Genomic DNA, 26,524 nt, shown 5'->3' with positions numbered 1-26,524 from the left:
AATTTATTAAGCTATCCGTTATCAATATTATACACTGATACTATTTAAATGGCTCATTTGTGACTGCTGTTGCATGTGCCCCGCTAGCAAGCATGGTATGTTACTGCAAGTGTAGGTCTGTTCTTGAAAACATGTGCGGACGTTGAAAGACCATGGCAGTTGTCCACAGGTTTTCTTTCAAACGGGTTACTTTGGGTCACAGCACTTCACTCCTTACTAGAAAAAAAAAAAGCCTTATACTAGCAATACTAACATAATCTGCAGTGGGGCATACAACAGTGGTGTCCAAATATTTCTTGGAATATCTTTCAACCTAAAATCATCAGTTCTTCCAGTGCATTTCAACATTGTATCTATCTATTACTGGCAGCTACAGTATAATCCATGAATTACAGTCTAGTGTGTTTGCTAAGTGATTGTAGGATTCTGAGCCCTTTTTGACTGACATTCTTTACAACGAAAGTCTTCAGAATCGGCTTTGTGAGACTACTAATTAAGATTGAATAGCTAAAACTACAAGTAGGGGTCACAAGCGACAGCTGTCTGGACCTTCACTTCTGGCCTTTAATTTTGTTTATACAGTTAGATCAATGTGCCTATGAATCATTCTGCATGGTCCCACTGTACACATGCAATTTATTTTGGTAAAATCACACATATTGCTTTACTATATATACACATTAGGGTTGATAAAATATACAGACATTTTTGCAAAATGTAGAATAGAAACAGCACAACATTAGAAAACACTCTTTTATTTATTTTTTTAACAAAGGCAGTAAAAAATAAGTGCAGAAATGCTGCACTAAATGCTTTAAGGCAGCAAATTTGAAGTACACAAATAAAAACTTCCAACAATACAGTGTCCAATTTTGTAACTTCAGACAGAAGGCAGTAACTGTACAGAAGAGAATTGAATAAGACTGAGAATGAAAATCTCAGGATGAACAAACAAACAAAATATATATATAAAATATGAACACATGAATGCAGTCTTCTCCCAAACCGAAGGTGCAATTTTAAAAAAAAGGTTCTCCCAGAAAATGTACAAAAAAGTTCTTGCGAAAATACAAAACTTTATCAAATGCTAGTGCATAAATAAGCGTGTATCAACATAGTGATCTTTTTGTCCTTATTCCAATGATGCTTTCACAATGCCAGCATGTCTACATGCTACAATCTTAGCAGCAGGGATAAGGGGTAAAAAAAGAAAAAAAAAACATTTATTTTTTTGCATGACTTTTGTAAAAAAAATTAAATTAGTGAATAAAAATAGAATTTGCTTTTTAATAAAAAAAATTATTTCCAGTCAGTAGCCTTTTAAAGCAAGCTAATTTTGTAAAAAAAAAAAAAATCAGCACTCATACAAATATATTTTCTTACATATATCTGAAAAATAAAATACAGTTTTCAGCATTCACAGAATTGAAATCACATATAGTTTGTGCTTGTGAACATTTGTGAATTTTGTAGTAATGCTTGCTACTGTTTTGTGTATCAAGGCATTTTGTCAACTGCAATAAGACAGTAAATGGCAGAGCTCCTGCTCTTACTGTGAAAACAAATATATATAAAACAACAATACTGGTATTAAATTTACTTGTTCTTTAAAAACTGTTCAGATTTTGCAAGTGTAATAAATTACAATGCAACGCCCAAATACTTAGGCAGAATTGTCATTTTTGTGTATGGAAATGTACACCCTCCAAAATAACTTTATTGGTAGGATGAAAATCCAACAAAAAGCTCAGAGATTAGAAAAAAATGCACTTTGTGCTTCTCCCAACTGTTGTACCACAACAAAGTGTCCCAATTAAAAAACTCCCAATGTTGAATGTAGCGGAATTGTTTAACAAACTCCCAGATTATCTTTAAGTGTTTCCAAAATGGTAATGCTTGTTCAGATCAACCAGCCCATCACATGACAAGCGTGGACACTGTCTTCATACATTTATGATACATTTCTGTATACAGCTTGTGTTCGTCTATCTTCCCACAAGACATTGCTTCCAATGTGTTGCCAAGTTGCTGTGGGGAACAGAGATTAATATTAATACAATAGAAATATACGTTCATTTTTTTCTCATGCTCAAAATGGATCTTTTTTTTTTATCAGTATGTCCAAGACAGTTCTTAGTCACAACATGTAATAAATATGTCTTATCCTTCAGAAAAATAAATGTTTACTTTTTCTAATTAATGTACCCAGGTATGTAAAATCAATAAATATTGGTATTTGCATATCCAACTGAATACTACTACTACCTCATTTTCATATACATACTGCCACCCACATTTAAAGCAAACTTTTCATGATATATGTATTCATATTCATATGTATGATGCCATTTCTGACTTGAAAACATTAGTTGCTTAGTTGTTATGCTACGCTTCTGGCTTCCATACTTTAGGCCAGCTATCCAGAAAATGTTTGTAGATTTGGAAGTCCTTATCCTCATACTTGTTTTAGGTCATAAATTAATGTTTAATTTTACAGTTTGGGAAAGGCCTGTGTCTACGGGCTTAGAACTTGTGTTGATGGGCATATGCAGAGTACATCCAGGCGCATTATGTTTGCATCTCAGATCAGTTTAAGATGCCTCTGAAATCTTCCACTGTTCATTGACATGCATTTGACCTGCAGTTAACTGCTTTCTTTTGCATTCCCATTGTACACAGAGAATCATTCTGAAGCAAGAAAAAGCCAGTTGACACAGCCCCTAAAATAGGTGTTTTTTAATTTTATATTTACTTTTTAAGGGCAAGTGAAGATGCCCGTGTAAAGGCCAATATAACTCAAAGAAGGCATTTAAGATTTGGGTGGGTATCAGTGAGATAAATACCATGCCTGCTTTTTACATGTCTTTGAAACTCAAGTGGCAAGATTTTCTTTCATCAATATGTGGTTTAGCCACCTCCACACCAAAGCAATAATGAAGGTGTCACTATCTCAAAGCTCACATTAATTTTATTGTTTTACATTCTAACACATTATAGTAGACCCTAATAGATGGTAATAGTGCAGCTACTGCAGTGAATAATAACTTCTACAACTTTCTGGGAAAGGTCTTTGTTCAAATAAGAGAGTCTGACATACAGTATATCTGTGTGAAATGCATTACTAATCTAAATTGTAATGCCGAGCCTGCGTATACCTACAGGAATCTTTCACAATCATATCAGTGTTTGCATATGTCACCTAAACACCTAGATAAAACTTCTGAGAACTTGCCTGCATCTTATTCACAAAGCATTTACCTAGCGATCCATTGTCCAAAAAATAAATAAACGTCAATATCCTCTTATGTTGTATTAAGTAAACACAGTGACTTAAAAATAAAAAAAGAAAAAAAAACTGTTCATCTTTGTGAAACCTGGACATTTTGTTTCTAATCAAATGTGTGTTACAAGTCATGTAAACTGTTCTAAGCACTTTTTGCTTTCTATTTCCCAAGGTGAATAAAACATAGATCTGGGATAGCTATTGTAAGGTTCGTAAAAAGAAAACACTTCTATTTCACGGATGTGTCCTAATAATTTTACAGAAACAGCTGCACAAATAAAATCATAGTTTAAAGAGAAAGTAAAAGGCAAAGCTGATTGCATGTGGCTTACAGGATACTGTGGTATTATTTGAAAATTATATATCCAGTCTAATATGTCGTTCAGGAGGTGGGCGATGCGGGCGGAGAGTGAGGGGGTGAGGTGGGGGGTGGAGAGGTAAATTTGTGTGTCGTCGGCATAGAGGTGATTGTTGAAGCCATGGGAGTGTATCAGTTTGCCAAGGGAGGAGGTGTAGATGGAGAAGAGGAGGGGTCCGAGGACAGAGCCTTGGGGAACTCCAACAGAGAGGGGGAGAGAGGGGGAGGTGGCAGTGTTATAGGTGACGCTGAAGGAGCGTTGGGATAGGTAGGAGGAGAACCAGGAGAGCAGCGTCCCTGATGCCAAGGGAGTGCAGTTTTGTAAGGAGGAGGGGGTGGTCGACTGTGTCGAAGGCCGCGGAAAGGTCGAGGAGCAGGAGGACTGAGTAATGGCCATTAGCTTTGGCGGTTAGCAGGTCGTTAGTGATTTTAAGTAAGGCGGTTTTGGTGGAGTGTAGGGGACGGAAGTCAGATTGTAATGGGACAAGGAGGTTGTTATCAGTGAGGTGGGAGCTTAGGCGATTGTAGGCCAAGCGCTCAAGGAGCTTGGAAGTGAACATACCTGAGCCATAAATACTATTTGAAAAGTGCTATAACTGGCCAGCTGAAAATCTGACAAAAATGACCATCCCCATGAAGAGGCTATGTACAGTAAATGTAATCTCTACTGGTACCTTTAGTAACGTAACAGCACATAGTAATTTCACTGAAACAGCTCCAGATGTAAGTAGACAAAAGAAACTGGCCAAATTCTTGGTCTATGCAGGATTTACAGTGGTACCCATGTGCTAATATTTTTCAGGCTGTTTAGTGCCTCAGTGATTGCATAGTCTAAGGAAGGCCATAGACAAGTTGAAAACCAAATGTTCTGTCAATTGAAAAATGACGCATACAATTGTGCCATCATTTGTTTTGTTTTTCTAAACAAAATCCAGCATGCTGAATCAGGCACTTTCAATTGCAACACGAAAATCGTGTGTCGCAGCTGGCACACTAATGATGCTAAAAACTAACAACCAAGAATTGTTCTTCAGTTTTCAACTTGTCTATAGCCTGTTTAACAGATTGTTTAATGAGCTGAATAAGTAGGTAGCACCGATATCCTTTCATAAATGCAATCTCACTTTTTCAAAGATTATGGCATCACCAGTTATCATATGTAAGCTATGTGACACAGACTGCAGTATTCCATGAGTACAATGAATAAGAAGCAGATCAATATACTGTAAAATCACGACAGATAAAAAAAAATGATTAATGGGTCAGCATTCAAGAGCATTCAGGAATATTAATAACAAACTACCTGTAAAGGGCTTGAAAATAATCTATTCCTTTGAGCAGTAAAAGACCTCAGTCTGTGATCCTCCTTATCAGACATTGGTTTCATCAGCAAAGAGCTGGTAAGAAGATTCTGTAAAAAAATGCAAAAGAGATTGTTTGGTTGACATTATACTGTATAAGCTACAGTGAATTTCTTTGAAGCACTTGTCCACTAAAAAAAAAAAAAAAAAAGAATGTAGGTTTTTTGTGTCTGCAGCTTTGGCCATTTGCTACAGGTTTTACAAAGTGCATCTTACTTTCCCTGATATGTTTTATGTTTGTAAGGCAAACTGAATACTGAACTCTGCAATGACCACATCAAGGGAGAACTTACTATAGGAGACCACAAAAATAAAAAGCCAGGCGGGTATTCAATTCACCAGTAGCTACCAAAACTGAAATATACTCTATATTGGGTGGACTTAATGACATGCCTGACATATATATATTGTATATATACATACAATATATTGAAAGTGTATAAAGGGTTAAAACTTTTTTTTTTTTTTTTTTGCTATGTCCCCACGGGAAGATTTTCTCTGTTAGTTTTCCAGTGATAACAAAACATTTTGGAATTCCCCTCACTAGACCCAGTGGCAGTAGCCACCAAGACAAACAGAGACAGTGGGGTTTATCTACTAAAGCTTGTGCACTCCTGCATAGAAACCAATCAGCTTCCAGGTTTTATTGCTAAAGCTAAATTGAACAAGCTGATGTTAGAAGCTGATTGGCTACCATGTACAGGTGTACGAGATTCTGAGTGAACCAGCTTTAATAAATAAGCCCCAGTGTCTCTCCCCAGTGGGGATACAGGAGCAATAAAATCCTGAAAGGTGTTCCAAGTCTCCTATATACTCTAACTAAAAAAAAATCTGCTTTGGATACACTTTGAGGAAAGCAAAAAAAAAAAAATGACGACCCATACCCACTCCAGTAAAGTACATCAACTAGTCTGGTAGGGGAAGGTGCATGTAACTTTTTGTTATCATCTTTTGACAATGGACACTTTTTTGAACAATGCAAATACATTTTCAGTTAATTTTCAGGGTCCTTTCTGATTATCTTTACACAGTGTGAAGCTGTGGTTTGTCTTCGGTAACTATGAGGTGAGACAATCCCATTAAAGTGCTGACTTACTGGAGTATCTTCCAGAATATTGTGCTGTGTGAATAGCTGTGCCATAAGGTTATCATGTTCCCAGTAGACGCTTCCCATCTTATGAGTTGGAGACTCTACCTGAAGACAACAAAATATACCACTTATGTCAGAATAACATTGTTGAAATAAATGCCAAAAAGCAGATGTTGGCATAGTTGCTAACACTTCCAAGAATGCCTGTCATTAGAGAAATATGTGGGCTGCCATAGATCAGCAAAACAGTAAGGAAAGTAGTATTTTCTGAAGTAACCAGTTATGGAAGACTACAAGTTTCTCTCAAAACAAGTTCACTATAACTAGTAACAAGAGACTTAACTGTTTTGCCCAGTTTTCATAGTAAATATTTTAATCAAAATGGATTTTCAGGAAATCTAAATAAAAGCTAAATGAGACTGGTCATGAAGAAAAACTGTTGCACGGGAAGCCTCACAATGAAGCTGCCCTAAATAAAAGCTAAATGAGACTGGTCATGAAGAAAAACTGTTGCACGGGAAGCCTCACAATGAAGCTGCCAAACTTTAGCTCTTCAGTGGCAGTGATGTCTCATGCAATGAAACTGAAAAAAGTTCATCTTCAATGCTCAGAGCTAGCTTGTGACAGCTTCTATGTGAGGCTTCTAACACAAGTATTGTTTTGTGACAATTTCCATTTAAAATAATGCTGGATAATTGCGCAATCTCTTTCAAGACTAAAGATAACATTCTACATACACTTATTAACTGTGGTGAAAATGAAATTTTGCTATCAAAATAGAAGATGCCTTGAAATATAATTTGGATATATTTCAATACCAGGCCGAGTTATTAAAATATCTGAATCTATGCTGCACGCAGTCAAGGAGCATATTATCCAGTTCACTCTTGTACTGCAAAAATGTGATTAAGTTTCAACTTATATCACAATGATAAATGACTCGGACTGTTACACATTATTCCAGGTTAACTGCATGAACCAAACAAATTAGAAAGCATTACAAAGTACACTTTATGGTTTTACAGTCTTCTAGGATTCATATTTATTCTGAAGTATGGAGATCTACTAGTTTACCTCTTGTTTTATTTTCTTTAGAAGAGGTTCCTCTGTGTCATGAAACTCAGGTACAATGCCAGACTCATCAGACTCCTGTTTGATGACTTCCTGAAGGTCCTCTGCAAGGTGTGAGGGGGTGTGATGCTGAAAGAATGTAAGAGAAACTATGGTAAGCATTAAAGCACATCCCACCTACTTGCTGTACCTGAACATGCCAACCTTTAGATTGGCTTACCGAAAGTTTCAGTGGCCCATATTTGAACTCCTGAGCAGCTAGCGCATTTTTGAAGGGAGTAGGTGTTCTTGGAGAGCTATCCAAAATTGAACGTTTTATTGCTGGTGTCCTAAGGCTGTAAATGTCAGGAGAAAAATATAAATATGCTATTTTTTACAGTTTGGAAACAAATATAAATCTACATCTGTGCAGATAAAAAAATACCAACAGACCTGTTCAGATAGCTTTGTTAAATGCTAACCACATATGCTACCTCCAATTCTGTAGCAAAGTGACTATTCTAAGCAGTGCTATTGATAATCAGTTAGTGTAGCGAAATTAAGTGATTGATAATGAACATACACACAAAAAAAAAAAAACTAAATTGCTTTAGCAAAATGCCAGGTAAGAGAATAGCGTTACTACATAAAACATACTATTAAAGTAGACCTATACTCAAATGTTAAAGCGGTAGTGAACTGTGGCATTTAAGAAAAAAAAATCCCCTGCAAGGCAATGGCATAAGGTGCTAGTATGCATTGCATATATTATAAAATACTTTCCTTAGAAAGAACTCCTCCAGCGGTGTGCTGTCACTGGAGACAGGGCTTCCATCTTCCCCTGGTCTTTCTTCTGGGTTTGCTGGCTCCGGTCCTTTGAATGGCTAGGCTGCATTGATGTCACTCCAGTGCATGGGAGTCATGGTTTACAGCACAGAGCTCTGAGGGAACAGCATGGTTTGCAGTCCCTTCAGAGCATGTGTGCCGGTGACTACACTGGATGCACTGTAGCCTTATTATAGGCTTACCTGTACAAGTACCGGTACAAGTTCAAAAAAGGATTTTACTACCACCTAAACTTGGCCTTTGATCATGTGACTGGCAAAACCTTTCACTAGAAACAGCTGAATGCCATAATTTTGAGGGATACCCATATACTTCTGCCCATATAGTGCATTTTAGGTGGGGGGGGACCTACATGTGATTTTCTTTCTGTAGTCGCGGTGCGTGGTCCCGGTGAATAGATGTGGTGATGGCGGTCTTGTGAGAAGAACACAATGGGGTGGAGCTTAGAGTTGGTTGCTCGATGTGCATCCCCTCATGTGCTGACACCGGGTTCAAGAACTGCAAAGAGAAATCACAGTGAATAAATTACTATATTGTTCAAAGAAATTGTACAAAAAATATGCAAGTCTGTGAACACCTTGCCATAATACTAATAAGCACGTTAAGTAAAGGATTGTGGAAAGAAACAGGTTATCCAGAAAAGTGGTATTGAAATCCATTACCAAAGTGCAAGAGCAAACAGACAGAAAGCACCAGCAAGCCTCCTCCAGAGTGCCAAATAAAAAGACCAGTTAGTGACACTGGTAAACACATTTCAGAGCTCCATGTGTAAGAGTGAATTAATCACAAAGTGAAATTTATGGGTGTGAGAGGAATTAGTCATTGTTTCCAAACATTTAGTTTCTATACTGTTAATTCTTTGATGAGAATTAGTGAGAATTTTGTAGAAGTCATCTACCTGAGAGGGAGAGAAAGGCAGGCTTTTGAAAGGGGAGAGACCGTTCTCTCCACTGGTTAGGCAACTGAGACGCCCTTTCTTTTTGCACAGGACGATCAGCGGCGACTGGCTGCACTTTGAGCAATCTAGGGAACCGGGCGAGGTGGGAGAACCCATACAGAGCATGCTTTTGCCTATGTCTGTATCAGGTACAGCCCCAGGGCTGCACAGGCTGCCCATTTCCTCCGGAGGCTCGGAGTCTTGGCCTGAGGGAGAACTGCTGTTTGAGGAATCTGTTTTCTCACTGGTTTCAAAACTGTTGACTTCACTCCATGATGAAGAATCCTGAAACAATGTAGGAGGCACGCAACTTTAACATAACGTAAGGTGCCACCTTAAATGCTTCCACAAAAAAAAGGTTACTACTTACACATTTATAGAGAAATCAAGAAATGATGCAATTATTGTGCTTGCTCTTTTATTTAAGTATGTGTATACATTGCTGCAAAAGGGCTATATAATACATCATACATTTTCTCAGCCAGCTGTATGTGTATTTCAGAGGACAACTATGTATCTTTTCCAGCCCATCTAATTGCATAACAACGTTAAAATTTGACCTACTCATCAAAAATATGGTACTGGCTGGAAAACATGAGCACAATTTGAGGGTAGAATAAATAAAATTACACGCACCAATGGGAAGATTAAGTGAATTGATCCATATCAGTATTTGGTTCCCGTACAGCGCTACATTGCTTAAAATGAACATGTGAAGATTGAAATTTACACACTACCATTACTGACTTGTTTTTGAAAGGTGTAGGCCATGGAGCTGTTGCCCTGATCCAAGCTTTGCTATTTAGCAAGTTGCTGACCTGGAACAAGCATGCACAAAAGGGAATTTTAGACTTCACTAGCTGCATGCCTAAACCAGGTCAGCAACCCAGTATGTGGTTAAGACAGGATCAAGATGACTGTTCCCCAAGCTACCACGTTTAACTACAAGCCAGCAATGGCTGATCCTATGTTTCAAAGCTTTCAAGTTTTGGTTATTAATCTAAGCAACACTTAACCGCAGTCATATTTTAGGGGTCTATAACTATTTACTATTTTTTAGATAATAACTAATGTTTCCTTTATAAAAATTATTACACTTAGTATTGGATGGAATTCATCACACTACGACCATAAAAGAAAAGTATTAATAGACAAACAACATATAGCTTTAAGCTTGAAAAAGAAATGGAAATAAAAACAAAACAGGAAACTCCATTCCGCTGGATAGATATACAGTAAGATGAGTATACTATGTAAACCTGTACTGGCATAAAAGGATTTCATATTTGGCAACATAGGGTTCCAAGACTAAGTTTCTGCATTACAATAATTCTCTTTACAGCTCCACCACAGCCCTACAAAATAATACTGACTTTTGGGGTATGGGGAGAGTAGGCAGGACACCCGCCAGATAGAGCAAGGTGCCTAAGTAACCTATTGCCATGTGCTTGTAAACATACCAGTGTTTAGAAAATTAGGATTTGCATAGGAAATTGTGCAAGCCACAGTGGCACTGTAAAAGGTTATTGTAGTAAAAAAGGAAGCAGTGTCTACTTTAAAGTGGTTCTAAAGGCTCAAGGTTTTTTACCTTCATGCATTCTATGCATGAAGGTAAAAAACCTGTGTGCAGTGGGCCCCCCCCCCCAAAACTTACCTGAGCCCCCTCCAATCCAACAGTACTCTTGACAGCCTCTGCTGTCTGGGGATTCTTCTTCCTCATTGACTGAGACAACAATGGGAGCCCATTGACTTCCGCTGTTGTCAATCACAGCCAGTGAGCGAACGAGGAGAGAGCGGGGGGGGGGGGGGGGTGAGCCGTGGCTCTGTCTTATGGATGAATAGAGCAGCAGCTCGGGGATGAACACGCAGAGGTGCCCCCAGGGCGAGCAGCCTTCCCTGGGGGCACTGCTCGAGGAGGAGCCAGGAACGCTGGAGGGAACCCAATAAGAAGAGGATCAGGGCTGCTGTGTGCAAAATCACTGCACACAGCAGATAAGTATAGACATGTTTGTTATTTTAGAAAAAGAAAAAACAGGCTTTAGTGTCACTTTAATCTTCTATCTGCCATACAGCCTACTAATTTTTCTTTTATTTAGTACAGGTACACTTTAAAGTACAGCAAACTATTCTGAATGCAAATCAGTGCACTGCCTTCTGAACTGAGGTGTAAATGAACACCAGACTTTACTAAATAGAATGTTGTGGAACCCATTAGGAATTTAAATTTAGCAGCACACAAAAAATAAACTAGTAGAGGATGTGCTCTACCCATGAACATGAATATTCACACTTGTAAAGATGTGTCTGCAACTTTCACTTTTTTAATTTGGACTTGTCTAGATTACTTACAGAATCAATATACTGCAAAGTATCACTGTATTCAGGCATATTCTTCATCTGTATTAACAGATTTACACCAAAGCACCGAGCTGGTGAAGCACTTTCTTCTGGAAGGCACCCATGGTCCAACGGAGGAGAAGGTGTACAGTTATGGGGTTCCCCAAGGCAAGAGGCAGGAGCACTGTCACCATGGGGCCTAGAGTTGTCAGCAATTGTTGTGCTCTGCCACACGGGATATTCTTCTGCATGGTTCTGTGTTTTACAAAAAGAGATGAAAAAAAGGAGGAACTTAGAATGAAATTGCTCAAGGTGTCCCACACACAGCTAGGGGCCAGATAAAAGCTGTTGCATCATCTAAAGTACTTGCACTTCTGAAACAGTTGTCAAGATGTTTCCTTTCATCAATGTAGTAGCCAGCCTGAAATACACTGCTATGTGTTGTGTCATCATGCAATGACTATTTCATACTACAGACCTACACATGCAGCGAAGTCACTGTACATATATAAAAAACCGTTTAAAAGATAAGACCCCTTTATCAGCTGAAGTGTTCAGCATTAACCTAAAACGTGTTATTGATGCTGTTTTCAAAGGCTACATCTGCTTTAATACAGGGTATTTAACATTTATACTATGAAGAGAAAAGCATTAACAACCAATAAAAATGTATATATGTAACTATATGCTGTCAAAAAAGATAAGACTAAACCACACTATACTGTATATGTATTAGTCCTTAAAATGTACTATTTTAATGTGTCTATTGGTGCGTATAACCACAAAAGACTATCTATTCTTTGTTAAAGGTAGGAAAAATTTACAACGCCATGTGATTGCCACAATAAACACTTCATTTATTTGGATTTAGGATAGTTTGCAGAACCCAGGATGAGTGAGACTGATCTTACTGGTATTGCATGATGTCCCTTCAGTTCATTTTCTGTTGACATAAGTAGTAACTCTAATTCTTTTATCCTCTTTTCTTTTTCTGGATCTTCATCATTATAGGGTCTCTAAAAAAAAAAAAATTAAAAAACAAAAATTACAAATCAAAAAAAAACATTAACTGGTAGGTTTTAGATATCAGAAAGATATTAAAGGAAAAATTGTGCTTTGTCTGCAATACATCAGGCTGTTTCTAGACAACTAGAGGGTGCTATTGAGCACTTCAAGCAATTAGTTGCATTTTTTACTGTACAATGTTCTCTGTATAGTAGGAAAATCTTCTATTATGTAAAGTAAAAAGCCTCCCCCCACCTTTTCAAGACATGAAATAAATAAATAAATGTGCTCTGCTGTCACTGTGAAGTGATAACTAGTACCGGCACTGCAACAACATATTCAAGGATAGAAGTCACCTCCCTGCTACCACTCTCAGTGTGTTACTTGGTTGCCAGACTAAGTGAATACAGGCAAAATACTTTAATTTTATTACTGAAAAGATGGATTTTGTATGCTTTGTTTTCAGCAAGTTCCATCATAAACGAATCTATGTCCAAACCTAAAGGCTGTGATAACAATAGCACACGCTAGAAAATACTCCACTATTCTTGCTTAGTCATTACTTCCCCTTTCCCTGGCTTTTCCTTTTGCTATATGAGTGTTTTCACAGTGACCACAAATTAGCTCCTGCGTGGAAGCTCTAAGACTAGTATAAAAGCAAGGTCGTATGCATCAACTAAAGCATAATGTGCAAATATGGTGTTCACATGAGTTGTTAAGCTGGGTATACACTAGTAGAATTTTGAACGGAAATTCTTAGGAAAATACATATGAAAATTCTCAGAACATTCGAATGCCATTCAAAAGTAGTTTCATTTGTTATTAACATTCGATTTTGAAAAGAATGGAATTTACTGAATAAAAGCCACATTCTCTGTTGCACATTCACATATTTGAGCATCAAACTTTCTGGTCATTGTGGTTGGAAACGAATGTAGCTTTGACCCCACTAATGATTAGAAAAACAAATGAATGTTCTCACAACAAAAAATATCAAATTAAATTGTACTAGTGTATATCCAACTGCACACATAGTTAACTAATAGATCAATATCCTACAATGTACAAGAGAGAAAAGACAACATAGCTAATAAATGTCATCCATAAATACTCATTTTGAAGAAAAAAGTACCTGGACAACAGCAGTTGCTGGTTGAGGGACGTTAACTATATTTACATGAAGTGCTACAGGATAAGGTGCCTGTGAATAGAGAACAAGAAGAAGAGTTGAGACAATAAAGCATGCCATTTCATACAACAGTTCTCAAAAGCACTCTACTATGTTTTATTATGTACTGCTTGTATAGTCTCCATTATTTGCATGCATAAGTTGAATTATACTATTTTTTCAAACTACAAGTGGAAGCCTTGGGATGGATTGTACACAACAATCATTGTCACTATACAATAGGTGTGGTTCCACAACCAAGTAAGTAAAAAAAACTCCCCCATATCATAAATAAAAGGTTTGCATAAATGTTTGCATTAGTCCTCCACATATTCAAACTAGGAGGGATTTGCCCTCAGTCTCTTGAAAAAGCCTTTATGATTATGATGAAGCACTGCTGCCACCATAACCAATAATTTGACCTACATTTGCATCTTCGGTCTTAAATTCTTATTTTCTTGGCGTGCTTACAATTATTCTTCCTATGTTCATGCAACCTAAAAGTTACCATTTCTGGACATACAAGCAGTTGTGCTTTGGAAAATAGCAAATATAGCACATTTTAATTAGACATGTAAAGTAGTTTTGAGTTTCTTTAATGCACATTTGTGGGGTAAGTATGTAACATGTTATTGCGATTCGGTTAAATGGCATCCAAATAAAATAAATGTTCCTTACCCCCAGCACACAATAATAGACACAGGCACATTGTCTTGTATTGTGCTATTAACAAGCATTGAAAGACAAATTAATATGACCGGGCATTTTAATAGGCCCTATAGAAACCATGGAAGATGCTAGACTTATTTTTAAAATGGAAATGGGGTGGGGTCAACTTATGTTCACATCTCCTTACTAAAGAATATTTTTTTTGTATTATTTTTAAATTAACCTAATTTTTTAAGTTGGGATATGAATGCAAATAAATGTCTATATTATACAACATTCTTCAATAATATACCTTTGTAACACAAAAGGTAGTGCAATGTAGTAGTATGTCTGTAGTACAATGCTAATCATGTAAACATTATCCAAGGATGTAGGTTACTGCACACGTTACTTACATTTGGTGGCTCGGGCAGATGGTAGTAGAAACTAGGGACTTGGCTGTTTTGAGCAAGTTGTGCAGAAGGTGCAGTGTGAGTTGTGAAGCTCATTAAGGGGTTTTTTGTAAAGCTTGTGGCTACAGAAGGCTGGTTGGTTTTCGATGATTCCTGCAGATAACCTTCCTGTTCAACCTTGCGTCGCATAGTAGAATTCCAGTGGTTCTTGATAGCATTATCCGTCCTGCCCAATATAAAAGTTAAAACGTTACTCTAGAATAGAACTGATGTTAAAAAAGTAATTTTATTTTTAAAAAATTACTTTGCAAGTATGGTCAAAATGGGGACTAAAAAAAATCCAAATTTTAAAGATATCTAAACAGAGTAAGCACATACATTACGCTTACCTCAGTACTCCAAATTTTTTTCAGGTCTAAAATTCAAAAGCGGTCACCTACCTGCTCCCAATGAATTATCCTTTGGAAACAGTTGCCAGCCCCACTGTTGGCAACCTCCATATGTGGTTATTGCCCACAACTACAGAGTGCTGAGAGCAGAAGCACATGGCTCTCACGTATCACAGAGATAATTGTAAACAATGAATGAATAACAAAGACAAAAATGTAACATACTGCAGCTTATCAATCCTTAAATCTGGTGGCTGCATTAGCTTTAATTTTTCAGGTAAAGAACATTTTCAGCAAGTACAAGATACCGGTTGATCTCCCCAGAAATGCAGTGTTACGTAATGTGACCAGCACTGAAAGCAAAACAATCATATCTTTGTTCTGTAAACTAATAATCCCATTATCATCATCATACACGTTATGTGAATCAACAGAGGCAGACTTGTTTGAAGTCCGGTCTGAGTGGCAACATGGCCCCCTCCACAGATAAAGTGAAGAAGTCAATGTAGCCACCCAGGGACCAGGAGTGTGTTATTCGCCAGATCAATAGGTAGAAATAAAGAGAAGAAAGCCTGAAAATTTTAAACTAATGCATCCACCACATCTAAAGACTGGTAAACTAAAATATAATATTTTTTTGTTTTGGGTTTAGATGCGTTTTAATTACACTAATTGCCATCTAGGAAGCTTTAAACTTGGAGTTGCTCTTTAGCAAACTAACATACAATTCCAAGACATATAAGACATTTTCCTTTTTAATTAAAGCATGCTGTGCTGCCTAAGTGAATGTTTTTAAGTAATAAGACATTTTACTGGGTTCCAGTGGATTAGACTTACAACAATAAAAATGTAATAAACGGTAAATGAAAGACCTGGAAACAAATTTTGTATGCCTATAAAAACAAGCATGAGTCAAAAAACAGGGGAAAACAGCCAGCAATACTATTTGAATCCACAGTTAATCAGAACAATGTTTATGGTGATGGCTGGGCTATTACCTCCCAGGAAGAAGCTTGGCAATTTCTGCCCATCTATTTCCTAGGCGTTTGTGTGCGTCATATATGATTCTGTCCTCTTGCTCTGTCCAGGAGGTCTTCTTCACTTCTGGATTAAGATGATTGTGCCATCTCTCTCTACATTGCTTGCCAATTCTCCCCTTCAAGTGCTTGGCAATGACAGACCACCGCTTGGGGCCATATTTCTGTACTAGTTCTATCACCTTAAGAAATATAATAATTGGTAACACTGTTAAATAACAAAACTAAAAATGTGACATACAGTATTTAGCAGTGATCAAAATGGGACTGGTGAATGTATATGCTTTAGTTTTTAATTCATGCAAACACCTTTCCTGAAAACCCTTTTTTTTATTATATGTAAAGAGAATTTTCAGTCAATAAGAGAAACCAATCATAGCAAATAATGCTATCCAGCAAACCCTGAAACTATGTCATTAAGTCCACCAAGTTTACTTTAAACTGGACTTTCTTTAAGTCATTACATCTAAAATCTAGAGAGCAACTCACTAGGTCACTTGGAAGTTTATTTCTTGATAAGTCTCTCTCTCAGAGTTATACTGTAATTTGTTTTACATCTGCAAGAAATCTGCAGTGCGTGTTTGGGTATAGTTCTCCTGCTTGAAAAGCAGCGTTCCTCAGACATTACTAACAGAAGGGACTAAGGTGGACTGACTGACAGAAGGGACTAGGATGGACTGATATATTACAGCATTGGCAGGATGAAAAACTGTACTAAGCAGGCAGGCTGTGCTTCATGTACGCATATTAAAATTTAATGTTAAATTTTGACTGAAGTATAACTATAAAGGCAGGCCAAGTAAAAAAAAAAAATAGTTTGTTTTGAAAAATTAGGGAAGAGTTAAATTGTTTGTTTTTATTGCTACCTGTAACCCCACAGGGGAGTTTTGTCCTAATTTTAATCATGTGTGGTCTACTGGACAGAAGAGTTGGGAAATCTCCCAAATGGGAACACTGTCAGCAATGAATACTTAAAGAGGAGAGGTTCCAGCACTATTGGTCGTAGTAATGAACTGGACAATACAGGGTCAATCACGGCCATTATTTAATTCCTGGAGGTTAACTAAGTAGTTAGGTTGAGGATGGAGGCGTGGTTTAGCTCTCTATTGGCTACAGAGTCCCAGGGTCTGACAGGTCGTTTGACAGCTTCTGACAGCTCTCTCCTCTTGGAAGTTCCCCAGTGTCCAGTCTGGATTCCTGCACCGCTTCCTGCAAAGGCTCTGACATCTAGCCGTATCCATGTGGATAGGACTCTCTCATGCTGGTCCCACCTCAAGTCTTTATACGCTGGTCACCTTGAACTTTTGTGAGTGCATTTTAATTGTACATTGATGTTCTTCTTAATACACTGAGCTACACTATCACTTTGGTGCCTATCTTTCCCTTCCTTTCTAGCACTTCCCAACTTTATTTAAATCTAAGAGAAAGGTTTGGGCTATACCTGGGCTTTCTTTCAACACAGAGAACAAAATCATTGTATAATCAGTGAACAGAAAAATTGTAGATGGCTTACCCGCTGGTCTTCTTCTTTGGTCCATGGTCCCTTAATAAGTTCAGGGTTTAAAACTTTCTGCCACCGATGCTGACACTGAACATCTGTCCGGTTCTTTGGTGATAGAAATAAACAGAGATCAGAGTCATTCTATTGTTATACCAAGACGTTTTGTGTATAAATGAAGTTTGTACTGTATATCGATCAGTCTTCCTTGTACTTATTGGCAAACTTACTGGGAGGAAGCTAGCAATAACCTTCCAATCTTCTGTGCCATTCTGTTCTACTAATTTCTTCAGCTTCTCATCCTGTAACAATGCGAAAAAATTTGCTTTAATTATTATCCAACTATTTTTTTTTTTAACTTTCTTATTTATAAATGCACAGAAAAATACAAAGAGATAACAGCATCAAATAGCTTGTGCAACAAAGCAGGTTACATCCCAAGTGAAACAAAAATAAAAAGGATCATTGGAATTCACATCATCAATCTCGATTTACTAACCGAGTGAAAACTCAGTGCTATAAAAGGCATGACTGTAAAAGAAGGGGGGCATTTGGAAAAGGCACAACATGTGTCATGGTAGGGATGCAGAACTCTGAGACGTAATCTATGGGAACGAAAAACTATTGTGCTATCTAATGTTTACTCGCCAAGGCAGTGTGCCTTAAGAAGTTTTTATTTTTCTATAATTATCCAACTATTATAGTAAAATATTTTTGGTCAGGTAGCCAGAAATCTAGCGGTATCTAGGCTCCTCCCTATATCTGGTCTGAATTATTCATTGTTCCATAGCTATGAGACATATCACAGTGACTTATATGAAAAGCTTTTCAAGACCTAAGTGCATAGTGTGCAAGCCATTAAGGCAGTGCATAATATCTGAATGTATTATAGCTGGTATAAACAAAGACTGCTCTTCACTTTTGTATGATTAAACATGACATTACATCAGTAAGCAAACAGCTCAGAAGACTAGCTGCCAGTTAACATAAAAAATAATAACAGGTCACTCCCTGTCACTCTCTAAGCAACCAGTCTATAACAAACCTGGAACTTGGATGCCTAAGTCAATGAGGTTAGAATCCCTGAAGCATAGTATATAAAACAAATCCCAGAACAAACAATAAATCTATACCAGTGATCATCAACCATAAAGCAACATGTTACCTCCTCGCGTGTCCATCGTGTTTTTCCCAAGTGTCGTTTTCCTTTGGAAAGCATGCCATCATAATCGTGTTCGTACATTTCTATGTCGTCATCATCTTCCTCCGAGCTGTATAAGCTGCAGGCAGACACAGGCATCACATCACAAAGTCATATTTTAACTTCACTCACCATTTCCCTGTTACAAAATCAATTTTGAAAAAAGCAAGGGTTTCACCTGAAAATCTGGAAATCTTGCACAACAAGATTTTGCACGCTACTTTGCTGGTCTGACATTGTGAACAGGTTCTACTGTTTTTGGTATCCACAGATACAAGAGAAAGGTCCTGGCAGACTGCTCAGTGCTCTACATGTTCAGACCTGCTTCTGCTGTCAGATGAGTGGCAAATTGCACATTTGGCAACCTTTCCACCAATAAAGTCAAAATAAGCCTGAATGTCTAAGGATAGTAAAAAGAGCCTGATATTGTGTGTCATTTACACAAGCAGCCTTGAGATTCTTTATCTGCTTTATGAAATACTCCAGCATTTGTGACTCTTTGGAGACAACCCAAACGTTTGTCTTCGCCTTCTTGTGAGTGAAGGAAGGAGCTTACAATCTGACCTTTAATGTAGGATTTATCTATACTTAGGACAACTTTACAATAGTTTAAACTTTGCTAACTATTCCATGAAAAATGGAAATGGACAGATAGTTCTTCCACTGAAGGCAGTAGAAAATGTTTCAGACTCCATGCACACTGTCTTAAAAACACGCTGCTCTTAGGAGTGTTGCCTTTAGAAGCAACTAATGTTATCCTATGTGTCAATGCACATTAGGTAGTCTAGAGCAATTTTTTAAGTTCGGCGTTTAGAGGCAGAAAAAAAACCTTTCTCTTTTGTGCTTTTGAGAGCATTTATCAGCAGAAAAAAAATGCTAAACGCTCCAAAAACTAGGACAAAAAATGCTCAAAACTAGCATTTTTATTCACCAGGAGCACTGGCGGTTTTTTAAGCCAATGTGTATGGAGCCTCAGACTTGTTCAAACCACAGCAACAACTGGACCCACCATACGTATACAAACATATGTGATAAAATTGCTATTTATCTAACATTTAGCCCTGGTTCACACTGAATGTGACTTTGAAATTGCGCTACTTCAGTTGAAGTAGTGCGATTTGAAAGCTGCAGATCAGTGGGATTTGTACCTTCAATTCCACTGTGGCTTGCAACTTCATTTAACAGAAGTCAATGCAAGTTGCAATGAAATTGGAAATAATTAGTGCAGAAACTATTTTTAAAATCGCACTACTTCAGATCACACTGATTAAGACAATGCCATAGAAATACCTTAGATGCGACTTCAGGTGCGATTTGTAAATCGCATGTCGCACCAGTGTGGACCACAGCTAACTCATGTATGACTAATAAACACTCCCATGAATGCACAAACCTCTCAGCTTACCTAAAAGAATCACCTTTTTTAAAAAAAAGCTTTCAATTGCTAATGTTTGCACTGGTTTGGTAAAAAAGTCTAAAGACATAACCCTTCAATGGCCAGATCAAACATGTAAAAGATACATTAAAGTGACTCAAGTCATACAGATCTACAAGCTCCCTTTTCGAAATATGTATTTGGCAAAAGCCACTGCTATCACGTTGTTTTGTAAACAAACACAATTGCCAACACACCAGCAGTTGATGGGCCAGAAGACAAAGGCAGTTTTTACAGGAGTGCTGCAAAGCATACCAGTTGAAAGTCAAAAAGAAGACAGCTTTACTTTTGCAGTGATGTCCTTTTTTTTTACTCTTGCATATTCTACTTGAGACCCCTTCCAAAATAGCACATGCTCTTTTCAAATTACTAGGTCAGCCTAATTTATGACTGAGGGGTTTCCCCCTTAGCAATATGTAAGTGAAAGGAAAAATGTTGATGGTCTTATGCAATTTTAAGCCACCTGTCAAAAAAAGCTAAAGCGTGAAAAGCAGCGCCTAAGAGCGGATCAAAAATTCTGGCTGCGCGCATCCTGTACTTGGGTACTGATACACGTTTCATTAATAAAGGAGGGCATATTTTCTGACAGGAAACTAATTTAAGTGTTTCAAAGATACCCTTCTTGGTTAAAAGTGCAGAGTGTTATAGCAGATGTCTCTCTATGGAAAGAGATGATGTCAAATGAAACTACTCTGTGAAAGAGAGATCATCTGTGTGATAGTGCAAGTATCTACAGAATTTAGATACAGAGCTAAAAGGATACAACCCAAAGACAGTTGAAAGCAGATACATTATTTCTCTTTGTTTTAACACAGTTCATACAGTACGGCCAATGTAAGAGCGGGTTAAATATTTGGTTTCATCAGACTGTGGTTAGAGTAAGGTAAGCAGTAAGTTATACGTTTGGAAGGAACTCAGTTATGCAATGGTCTAAGAGGTGAAAGGGAAGATAGGTGGGCAGATGGGTGGGGGCTGTTTTGCTGCTTTTACAAATAGGCTAAGAAGAGAGAATCCACCACTCTAATGTATGAGTAAATAACCATAGACTAACTAATCACACATAGTAAAAATGGATCTAATATCTGAGCCCACCACTCTAATGTATGAGTAAATAACCATAGACTCAATAATCGCGCATAGTAAACCAGGATCTAATATCTGAGCCCACCACTCTAATGTGTAAGTAAATAACCATAGACTCAATAATCACACATAGTAAACCAGGATCTAATATCTGAGCCCACCACTCTAATGTGTAAGTAAATAACCATAGACTCAATAATCACACATAGTAAACCAGGATTCAATATCTGAGCCCACCACTAATGTATGAGTAAATAACCATAGACTCAATAATCACATATTGTAAACCAGGATCTAATATCTGAGCCCACCACTAATGTATGAGTAAATAACCATAGACTCAATAATCACACATAGTAAACCAGGATTCAATATCTGAGCCCACCACTCTAATGTATGAGTAAATAACCATAGACTCAATAATCACATATTGTAAACCAGAATCTAATATCTGAGCCCACCACTCTAATGTATGAGTAAATAACCATAGACTCAATAATCACACATAGTAAACCAGGATTCAATATCTGAGCCCACCACTCTAATGTATGAGTAAATAACCATAGACTCAATAATCACATATTGTAAACCAGAATCTAATATCTGAGCCCACCACTCTAATGTGTGAGTAAATAACCATAGACTCAATAATCACACATAGTAAACCAGGATCTAATATCTGAGCCCACCAAACCAATGTATAGGTAACCCCTGCTATGTTAGATTATTTCTGAAGCATTTACTAATCTAAATGTGAGGACTTGCACTGTTCCTATTCACAGAGAACATAAATACTGAAACCTAATAATCACACAGTGTAAGCTAGAATGTTATATCTGACTTGACCATGACAGTCCATGAGTAATTAACCCCTACTATGTTAGATGATGTCCAATGAATCGATTAAATTATATAGACTGACTTGCACTGTTCACATATAAAAAGCAAATACATTGACTCAACAATCACATATTGTAAGCTAGGCTCTAATATGAGTTATGTGGAAACCATCAATAAGCAAGTGGCAAAACAAGTTTTATTGCACATACAAAACACAGCAGGGGCAGGGGCAGGTTCAAGTCTACAATAACTCCATCCCCACCAGGGGCATAGGGCACTCCGCTCTTCTTCAAGACCAATTAGACCAAGTTTGAATTGTCCCTAAAGCCATCAACTATCCTATCATTATACAAATACATGCATGCAGCAGACAGATAACTGATATTCCACTTCCCAGCAATACAGCAACTATACTAGGAGCCAAAATGAAAGCACAGATATGTGTGAGATACTACTAGGTGAAGAAGCATGCAACAGCCTGCAAAATAGCACAACCACATACCGTGGTTATGACTTTTAAATCAGGTTTCTCTACAGGTAAAACAATGAGAGAAAAGAGAGCTGTGTCAGAAGACAAATCATCCTCCTCTCCTGCAGAGAAGTAGCCAAGCCAACAATGACACGTTACAGCAGTGCAGCCGCTACACTGGCACATGTTCATAGAATGCAAAGCACCACCTACAGCCATTCATTTTCAGTTCAGTGGGCTAGATATGACATCAGATACTCTGTATTCACTGTTTAGTATTGATAAACTTTCTAGATCAAAGACTAATCAATACTTACTATCCTCTACATTAGCATTACACACACATCTCTACGAATAATGCACAATCTACAGCAATGTATTTTCTATTTTATAGCCCAGATATGACATTAGATGCTCTATATTCAATATTTAGTATTGATAAGCTTTTAGATCAAAGACTAATTAATATATTGATACTGACTATACCCCACCACTGTACTGCACACACATCTATAAGAACAATGCACAACCTATAGTAATACAGTCTCTGTTCTATAGACCAGATGTGACATTAGACACTCCACATTTTGTATACAGTATTGATATACCTTCTAGATTGAGAAATAATCAATACTGCAACTTACTGTACTTACATCTCTAAGAACAGTGCACCAATTCAAAACAAGCCATTTTTAGTTCAATGGCCCATACATGACAATGGATGCTCCATATTCAGTGTGTATTATCGATATGCCTTCTAGATTGATGACTAATCACTACTGTAATACTTTCTATACCCCACTTCTCCAAGTACAATACACAATCTACAGCTATTCATTTTCAGTTCAATGAACCAGATCTGACTTTGGAAGCTGTATAGTATTGATAACCTTTCTAGATCGATGACTAATTAATACTGCAATTCTTCCTATACTCCACCACTGCACTGTACACACTTATCCAGGTACAATACATGATCTACAGCAATTCATTGTTTGCTCAATGGCCCAGATCTGACACTGGAAGCTCTATATGCAGTACTTAGTATTGAAAATCCCTATAGATGGAAGGTTTATCAATACTGTTTTACTTCCTATACCCCCCTCCCCCTGTGCACTATGTACACATGTCTAGGAACAATGCATAATCTACAGCAATTCATTTTCAGTTCAATGGACCAGATCTGACACTGGATGTTCTACATTCAGTGTGTTTTATTGATAAGCCTTCAAAATCGAAGACTAATTAATACTGTATACTTCCTATTCCCCCCAGTGTATTATGGACACATGTCTAGGAACAATCCGCAGCAAATAATTTTCAGTTCAATGGCTTAGATCTGACTTTGGATGTTCAATATTCAGTATTACTGATAATTCTTCAAGATCACAGACTAATCAATACTGCAATACTTCCTATACCCCACCACTGCCCAAAACGCACATCTCCAGCTATAATGCTCAATCTACAGCAACTAATTTTCAGTTCAATGGTGCAGATCTGACATTGGATGTTCTCCATTCAGTGAATATTATTGATAAGCCTTCAAGATCGAAGACTAATCAATACTGTATGTAATACTCCTTATACCCCCCACAGCACTATGTGCACACGTCTAACACCAATCACAATCTACAGGAATGCATTTTCAGTTCAATAGCCCAGATCTGACATTGGAAGATCTACATGCAGTATATATTATTGATAAGCCTTCAAGATAGAAATCTAATCAATACTGAAATACTTCCTACACCCACCCAGTGCATTATGGACACCTCTTCAGGTACAATACATGATCTACAGCAATTCCCTGTCAGTTCAATGGCCCAGATCTGACACTGGAAAATCCATATTCAGTATATATTAATAAGCCTTCAAGATCGAAGACTAATCAATAACGTAATAGTTCCTATAACTCCCACCCAGTGCACTATGTACACATCTCTAGGTAAAATACATGATCTACAGCAATTCCCTGTCAGTTCAATAGCCCAGATCTGACATTGGAAAATCTAAATTCCGTATATATTATTGATTAGTCCTCGATCTTACAGGGTTATCAATAATATATACTGACTGTAAAGAATCCATTGACAGATCTGGGCCATTGAACTGACAGTGAATTGCTGTAGATCATGCATTTTACCTGGAGATGTGTACAGGGGGGGGGGGCTATAGGAACTATTACAGTATTGATAAGCCTTCAAGGTCGAAGACTAATCAATACTGTAATAGTTCCTATAGCCCCCCCCCCCCCCCCCAGTGCACTGTGTACACATCTCCAGGTAAAATGCATGATCTACAGCAATTCACTGTCAATTCAATGGCCCAGATCTGTCAATGGAAGCTTTACATTCAGTATATATTATTGATAAACCCTTCAAGATCGAAGACTAATCAATATTGTAATAGTTCATATACCCCCAGTGCACTATGGACACATCTCCAGGTACAATACATGATCTATAGCAATTCACTATCAGCTCAATGGCCCCGATCTGACACTGCAAGCTCTATATTCAGTACATATTATTGAGATCGAAGACTAATCAATACTGTAACAGTTCCTACACCCCCAGTGCACTATGGACACATCTCCAGGTACAATACATGGTATACAGCAATTCATCGTCAGTTCAATGGCCCCGATCTGACACTGCAACACTTCTATTCAGTGTTTAGTATTGATAAGCCCTATAGATAGAATGTTTATTAATACTGCAATATAAATAAATAAATAAAAATAAATAAACATCCTTCGCCTCTGCTCAGATCTCTACGAACACTGCAGAAACTTTCCCTGGGAAGCCTGCACATGAGCCTGGACCGATGTGATCAGCTATGGTAGAGACTTCCAATGACACGAAGCTGGAGCCAAGAAGCGCTGCAGCAGCTGTGATGTTGTGGCCCGGGTTTCCCCGATTCTGCTGAGTGGGATGGATGGCGATCATTGCCGGGTAGGTGTAGTGAGGAAAGTCCCGTGTAGAAGGACAGCGCTCAGTGCTGGACCCACGTGTGTGATGAGCGGAGAGGGAAGGGAGGGAGGAAGGACTCCAGGTCCACCTGTTAGGACATGGCTGTGTATGCCCGCTCATTGACACACTGGGCACACAACGCAGGTGCCCTTCCTCCTCCTCTTCTGTCTCCCGCACATGTCTCTGTCCGGTCACACTGTATGCAAAGTGGAAGAAGAAGGTCCAGCCAGGTGCCGGGTTCTGTCATGGGTATAGCAGGTCGCCAGGCACTTTGCCTGCCTTGTCATTACCTGTTCCTGAGTCTCCTAGCCATCCTGAGGTGAAGGTCAGGAGAGGGTGAGGTGAATGTACTGTGCGCTCCCTGCTCAGAGGATACAGTGCACTGAGAGTACGGGGCTGGAGAATAGGAGGAGAGCCCACACCAGAAGTGGGGGGGAGAGAAGGAGGAGTCTGAGGAGGGGACAGGTTCACTTCAAGACTGTAAACACAGATTCCCCCTAAAACAAAAGCACATTGGACACGCCCCCCTCCCGCCAAATCTGCCGCCCTGCGCACGCGCTCTTCCGCCGGCCGGGCAGTGCCGGGCTGGTGCAGGCAGCGGCAAAGGAGAGGCGCCCTTTCAGGCTCAATCCCCGCTCAGGGAGGTGCGCCGAGTAAATATGCCTGTCAATGGCCGGCAGCACGGAACGCATTGTCACTGGGGTGTGTGGGAGACGTGTGCACACAGACCTGTCAAGGTGTGACATTAGGAGGAGAAGGGGGGCGCTAGAAGGCAGGTGTATGGGGGCTGACGCTATTCTAGTCACAGGTAATTCACCTCAGGACTAACTTTTATTATGTTATCACACAGGAACCCAGAAAAGCTGAACTCCAGCTATGAACCTTATTGCAGAGTTCCAGCTGTATACATTCCATACCTGAGGAAAAGAAAACGAATTATTTCAATCCTGCAACATCAGCTGAGGAGATGACAATGGTTTCCCTTTTGATTTGAACATTTGGCTCCATTAACACCTGAGCGTAGTGGGAAAATGCGTTCTTTGTGTGTTTTTCATGCGTTATCACACATAGGGCAGCCCATTCACTTGAATGGTTTGCCCT

General features: G+C 38.4%; 1 protein-coding gene across 2 annotated transcripts; it reads right to left on the bottom strand.

The window, feature by feature from the left end:
* Nucleotides 1-739: 739 nt before the first annotated feature.
* MYB (MYB proto-oncogene, transcription factor) lies at nucleotides 740-25,809 on the bottom strand. Of its 2 annotated transcripts, XM_089676202.1 has the most exons (16): nucleotides 25,714-25,809; nucleotides 18,586-18,700; nucleotides 17,651-17,722; nucleotides 17,436-17,528; nucleotides 15,884-16,104; nucleotides 14,500-14,722; nucleotides 13,400-13,468; nucleotides 12,174-12,278; nucleotides 11,275-11,517; nucleotides 8,887-9,210; nucleotides 8,341-8,486; nucleotides 7,384-7,498; nucleotides 7,167-7,292; nucleotides 6,099-6,197; nucleotides 4,945-5,052; nucleotides 740-2,028 (listed from the first exon to the last, which is right to left on the bottom strand). In XM_089676202.1, exons 1-16 carry the CDS (start codon nucleotides 25,734-25,736, stop codon nucleotides 1,918-1,920), a joined length of 2,193 nt encoding a protein of 730 aa, XP_089532328.1. In that variant the 5' UTR covers nucleotides 25,737-25,809; the 3' UTR covers nucleotides 740-1,917. The 2 variants fall into 2 exon arrangements, with proteins under 2 accessions (XP_089532328.1, XP_089532329.1); XM_089676203.1 differs by lacking the exon at nucleotides 8,887-9,210.
* Nucleotides 25,810-26,524: the final 715 nt, after the last annotated feature.

This window comes from Staurois parvus, unplaced genomic scaffold (assembly GCF_062004578.1).
Source record: "Staurois parvus isolate SC_StPar_1 unplaced genomic scaffold, SC_StPar_1.0 ptg000165l, whole genome shotgun sequence".
Classification (NCBI taxonomy): domain Eukaryota; kingdom Metazoa; phylum Chordata; class Amphibia; order Anura; family Ranidae; genus Staurois; species Staurois parvus.
Note: the sequence above shows the minus strand (reverse complement) of the source record. Positions and strands in the feature narration are given on the sequence as shown.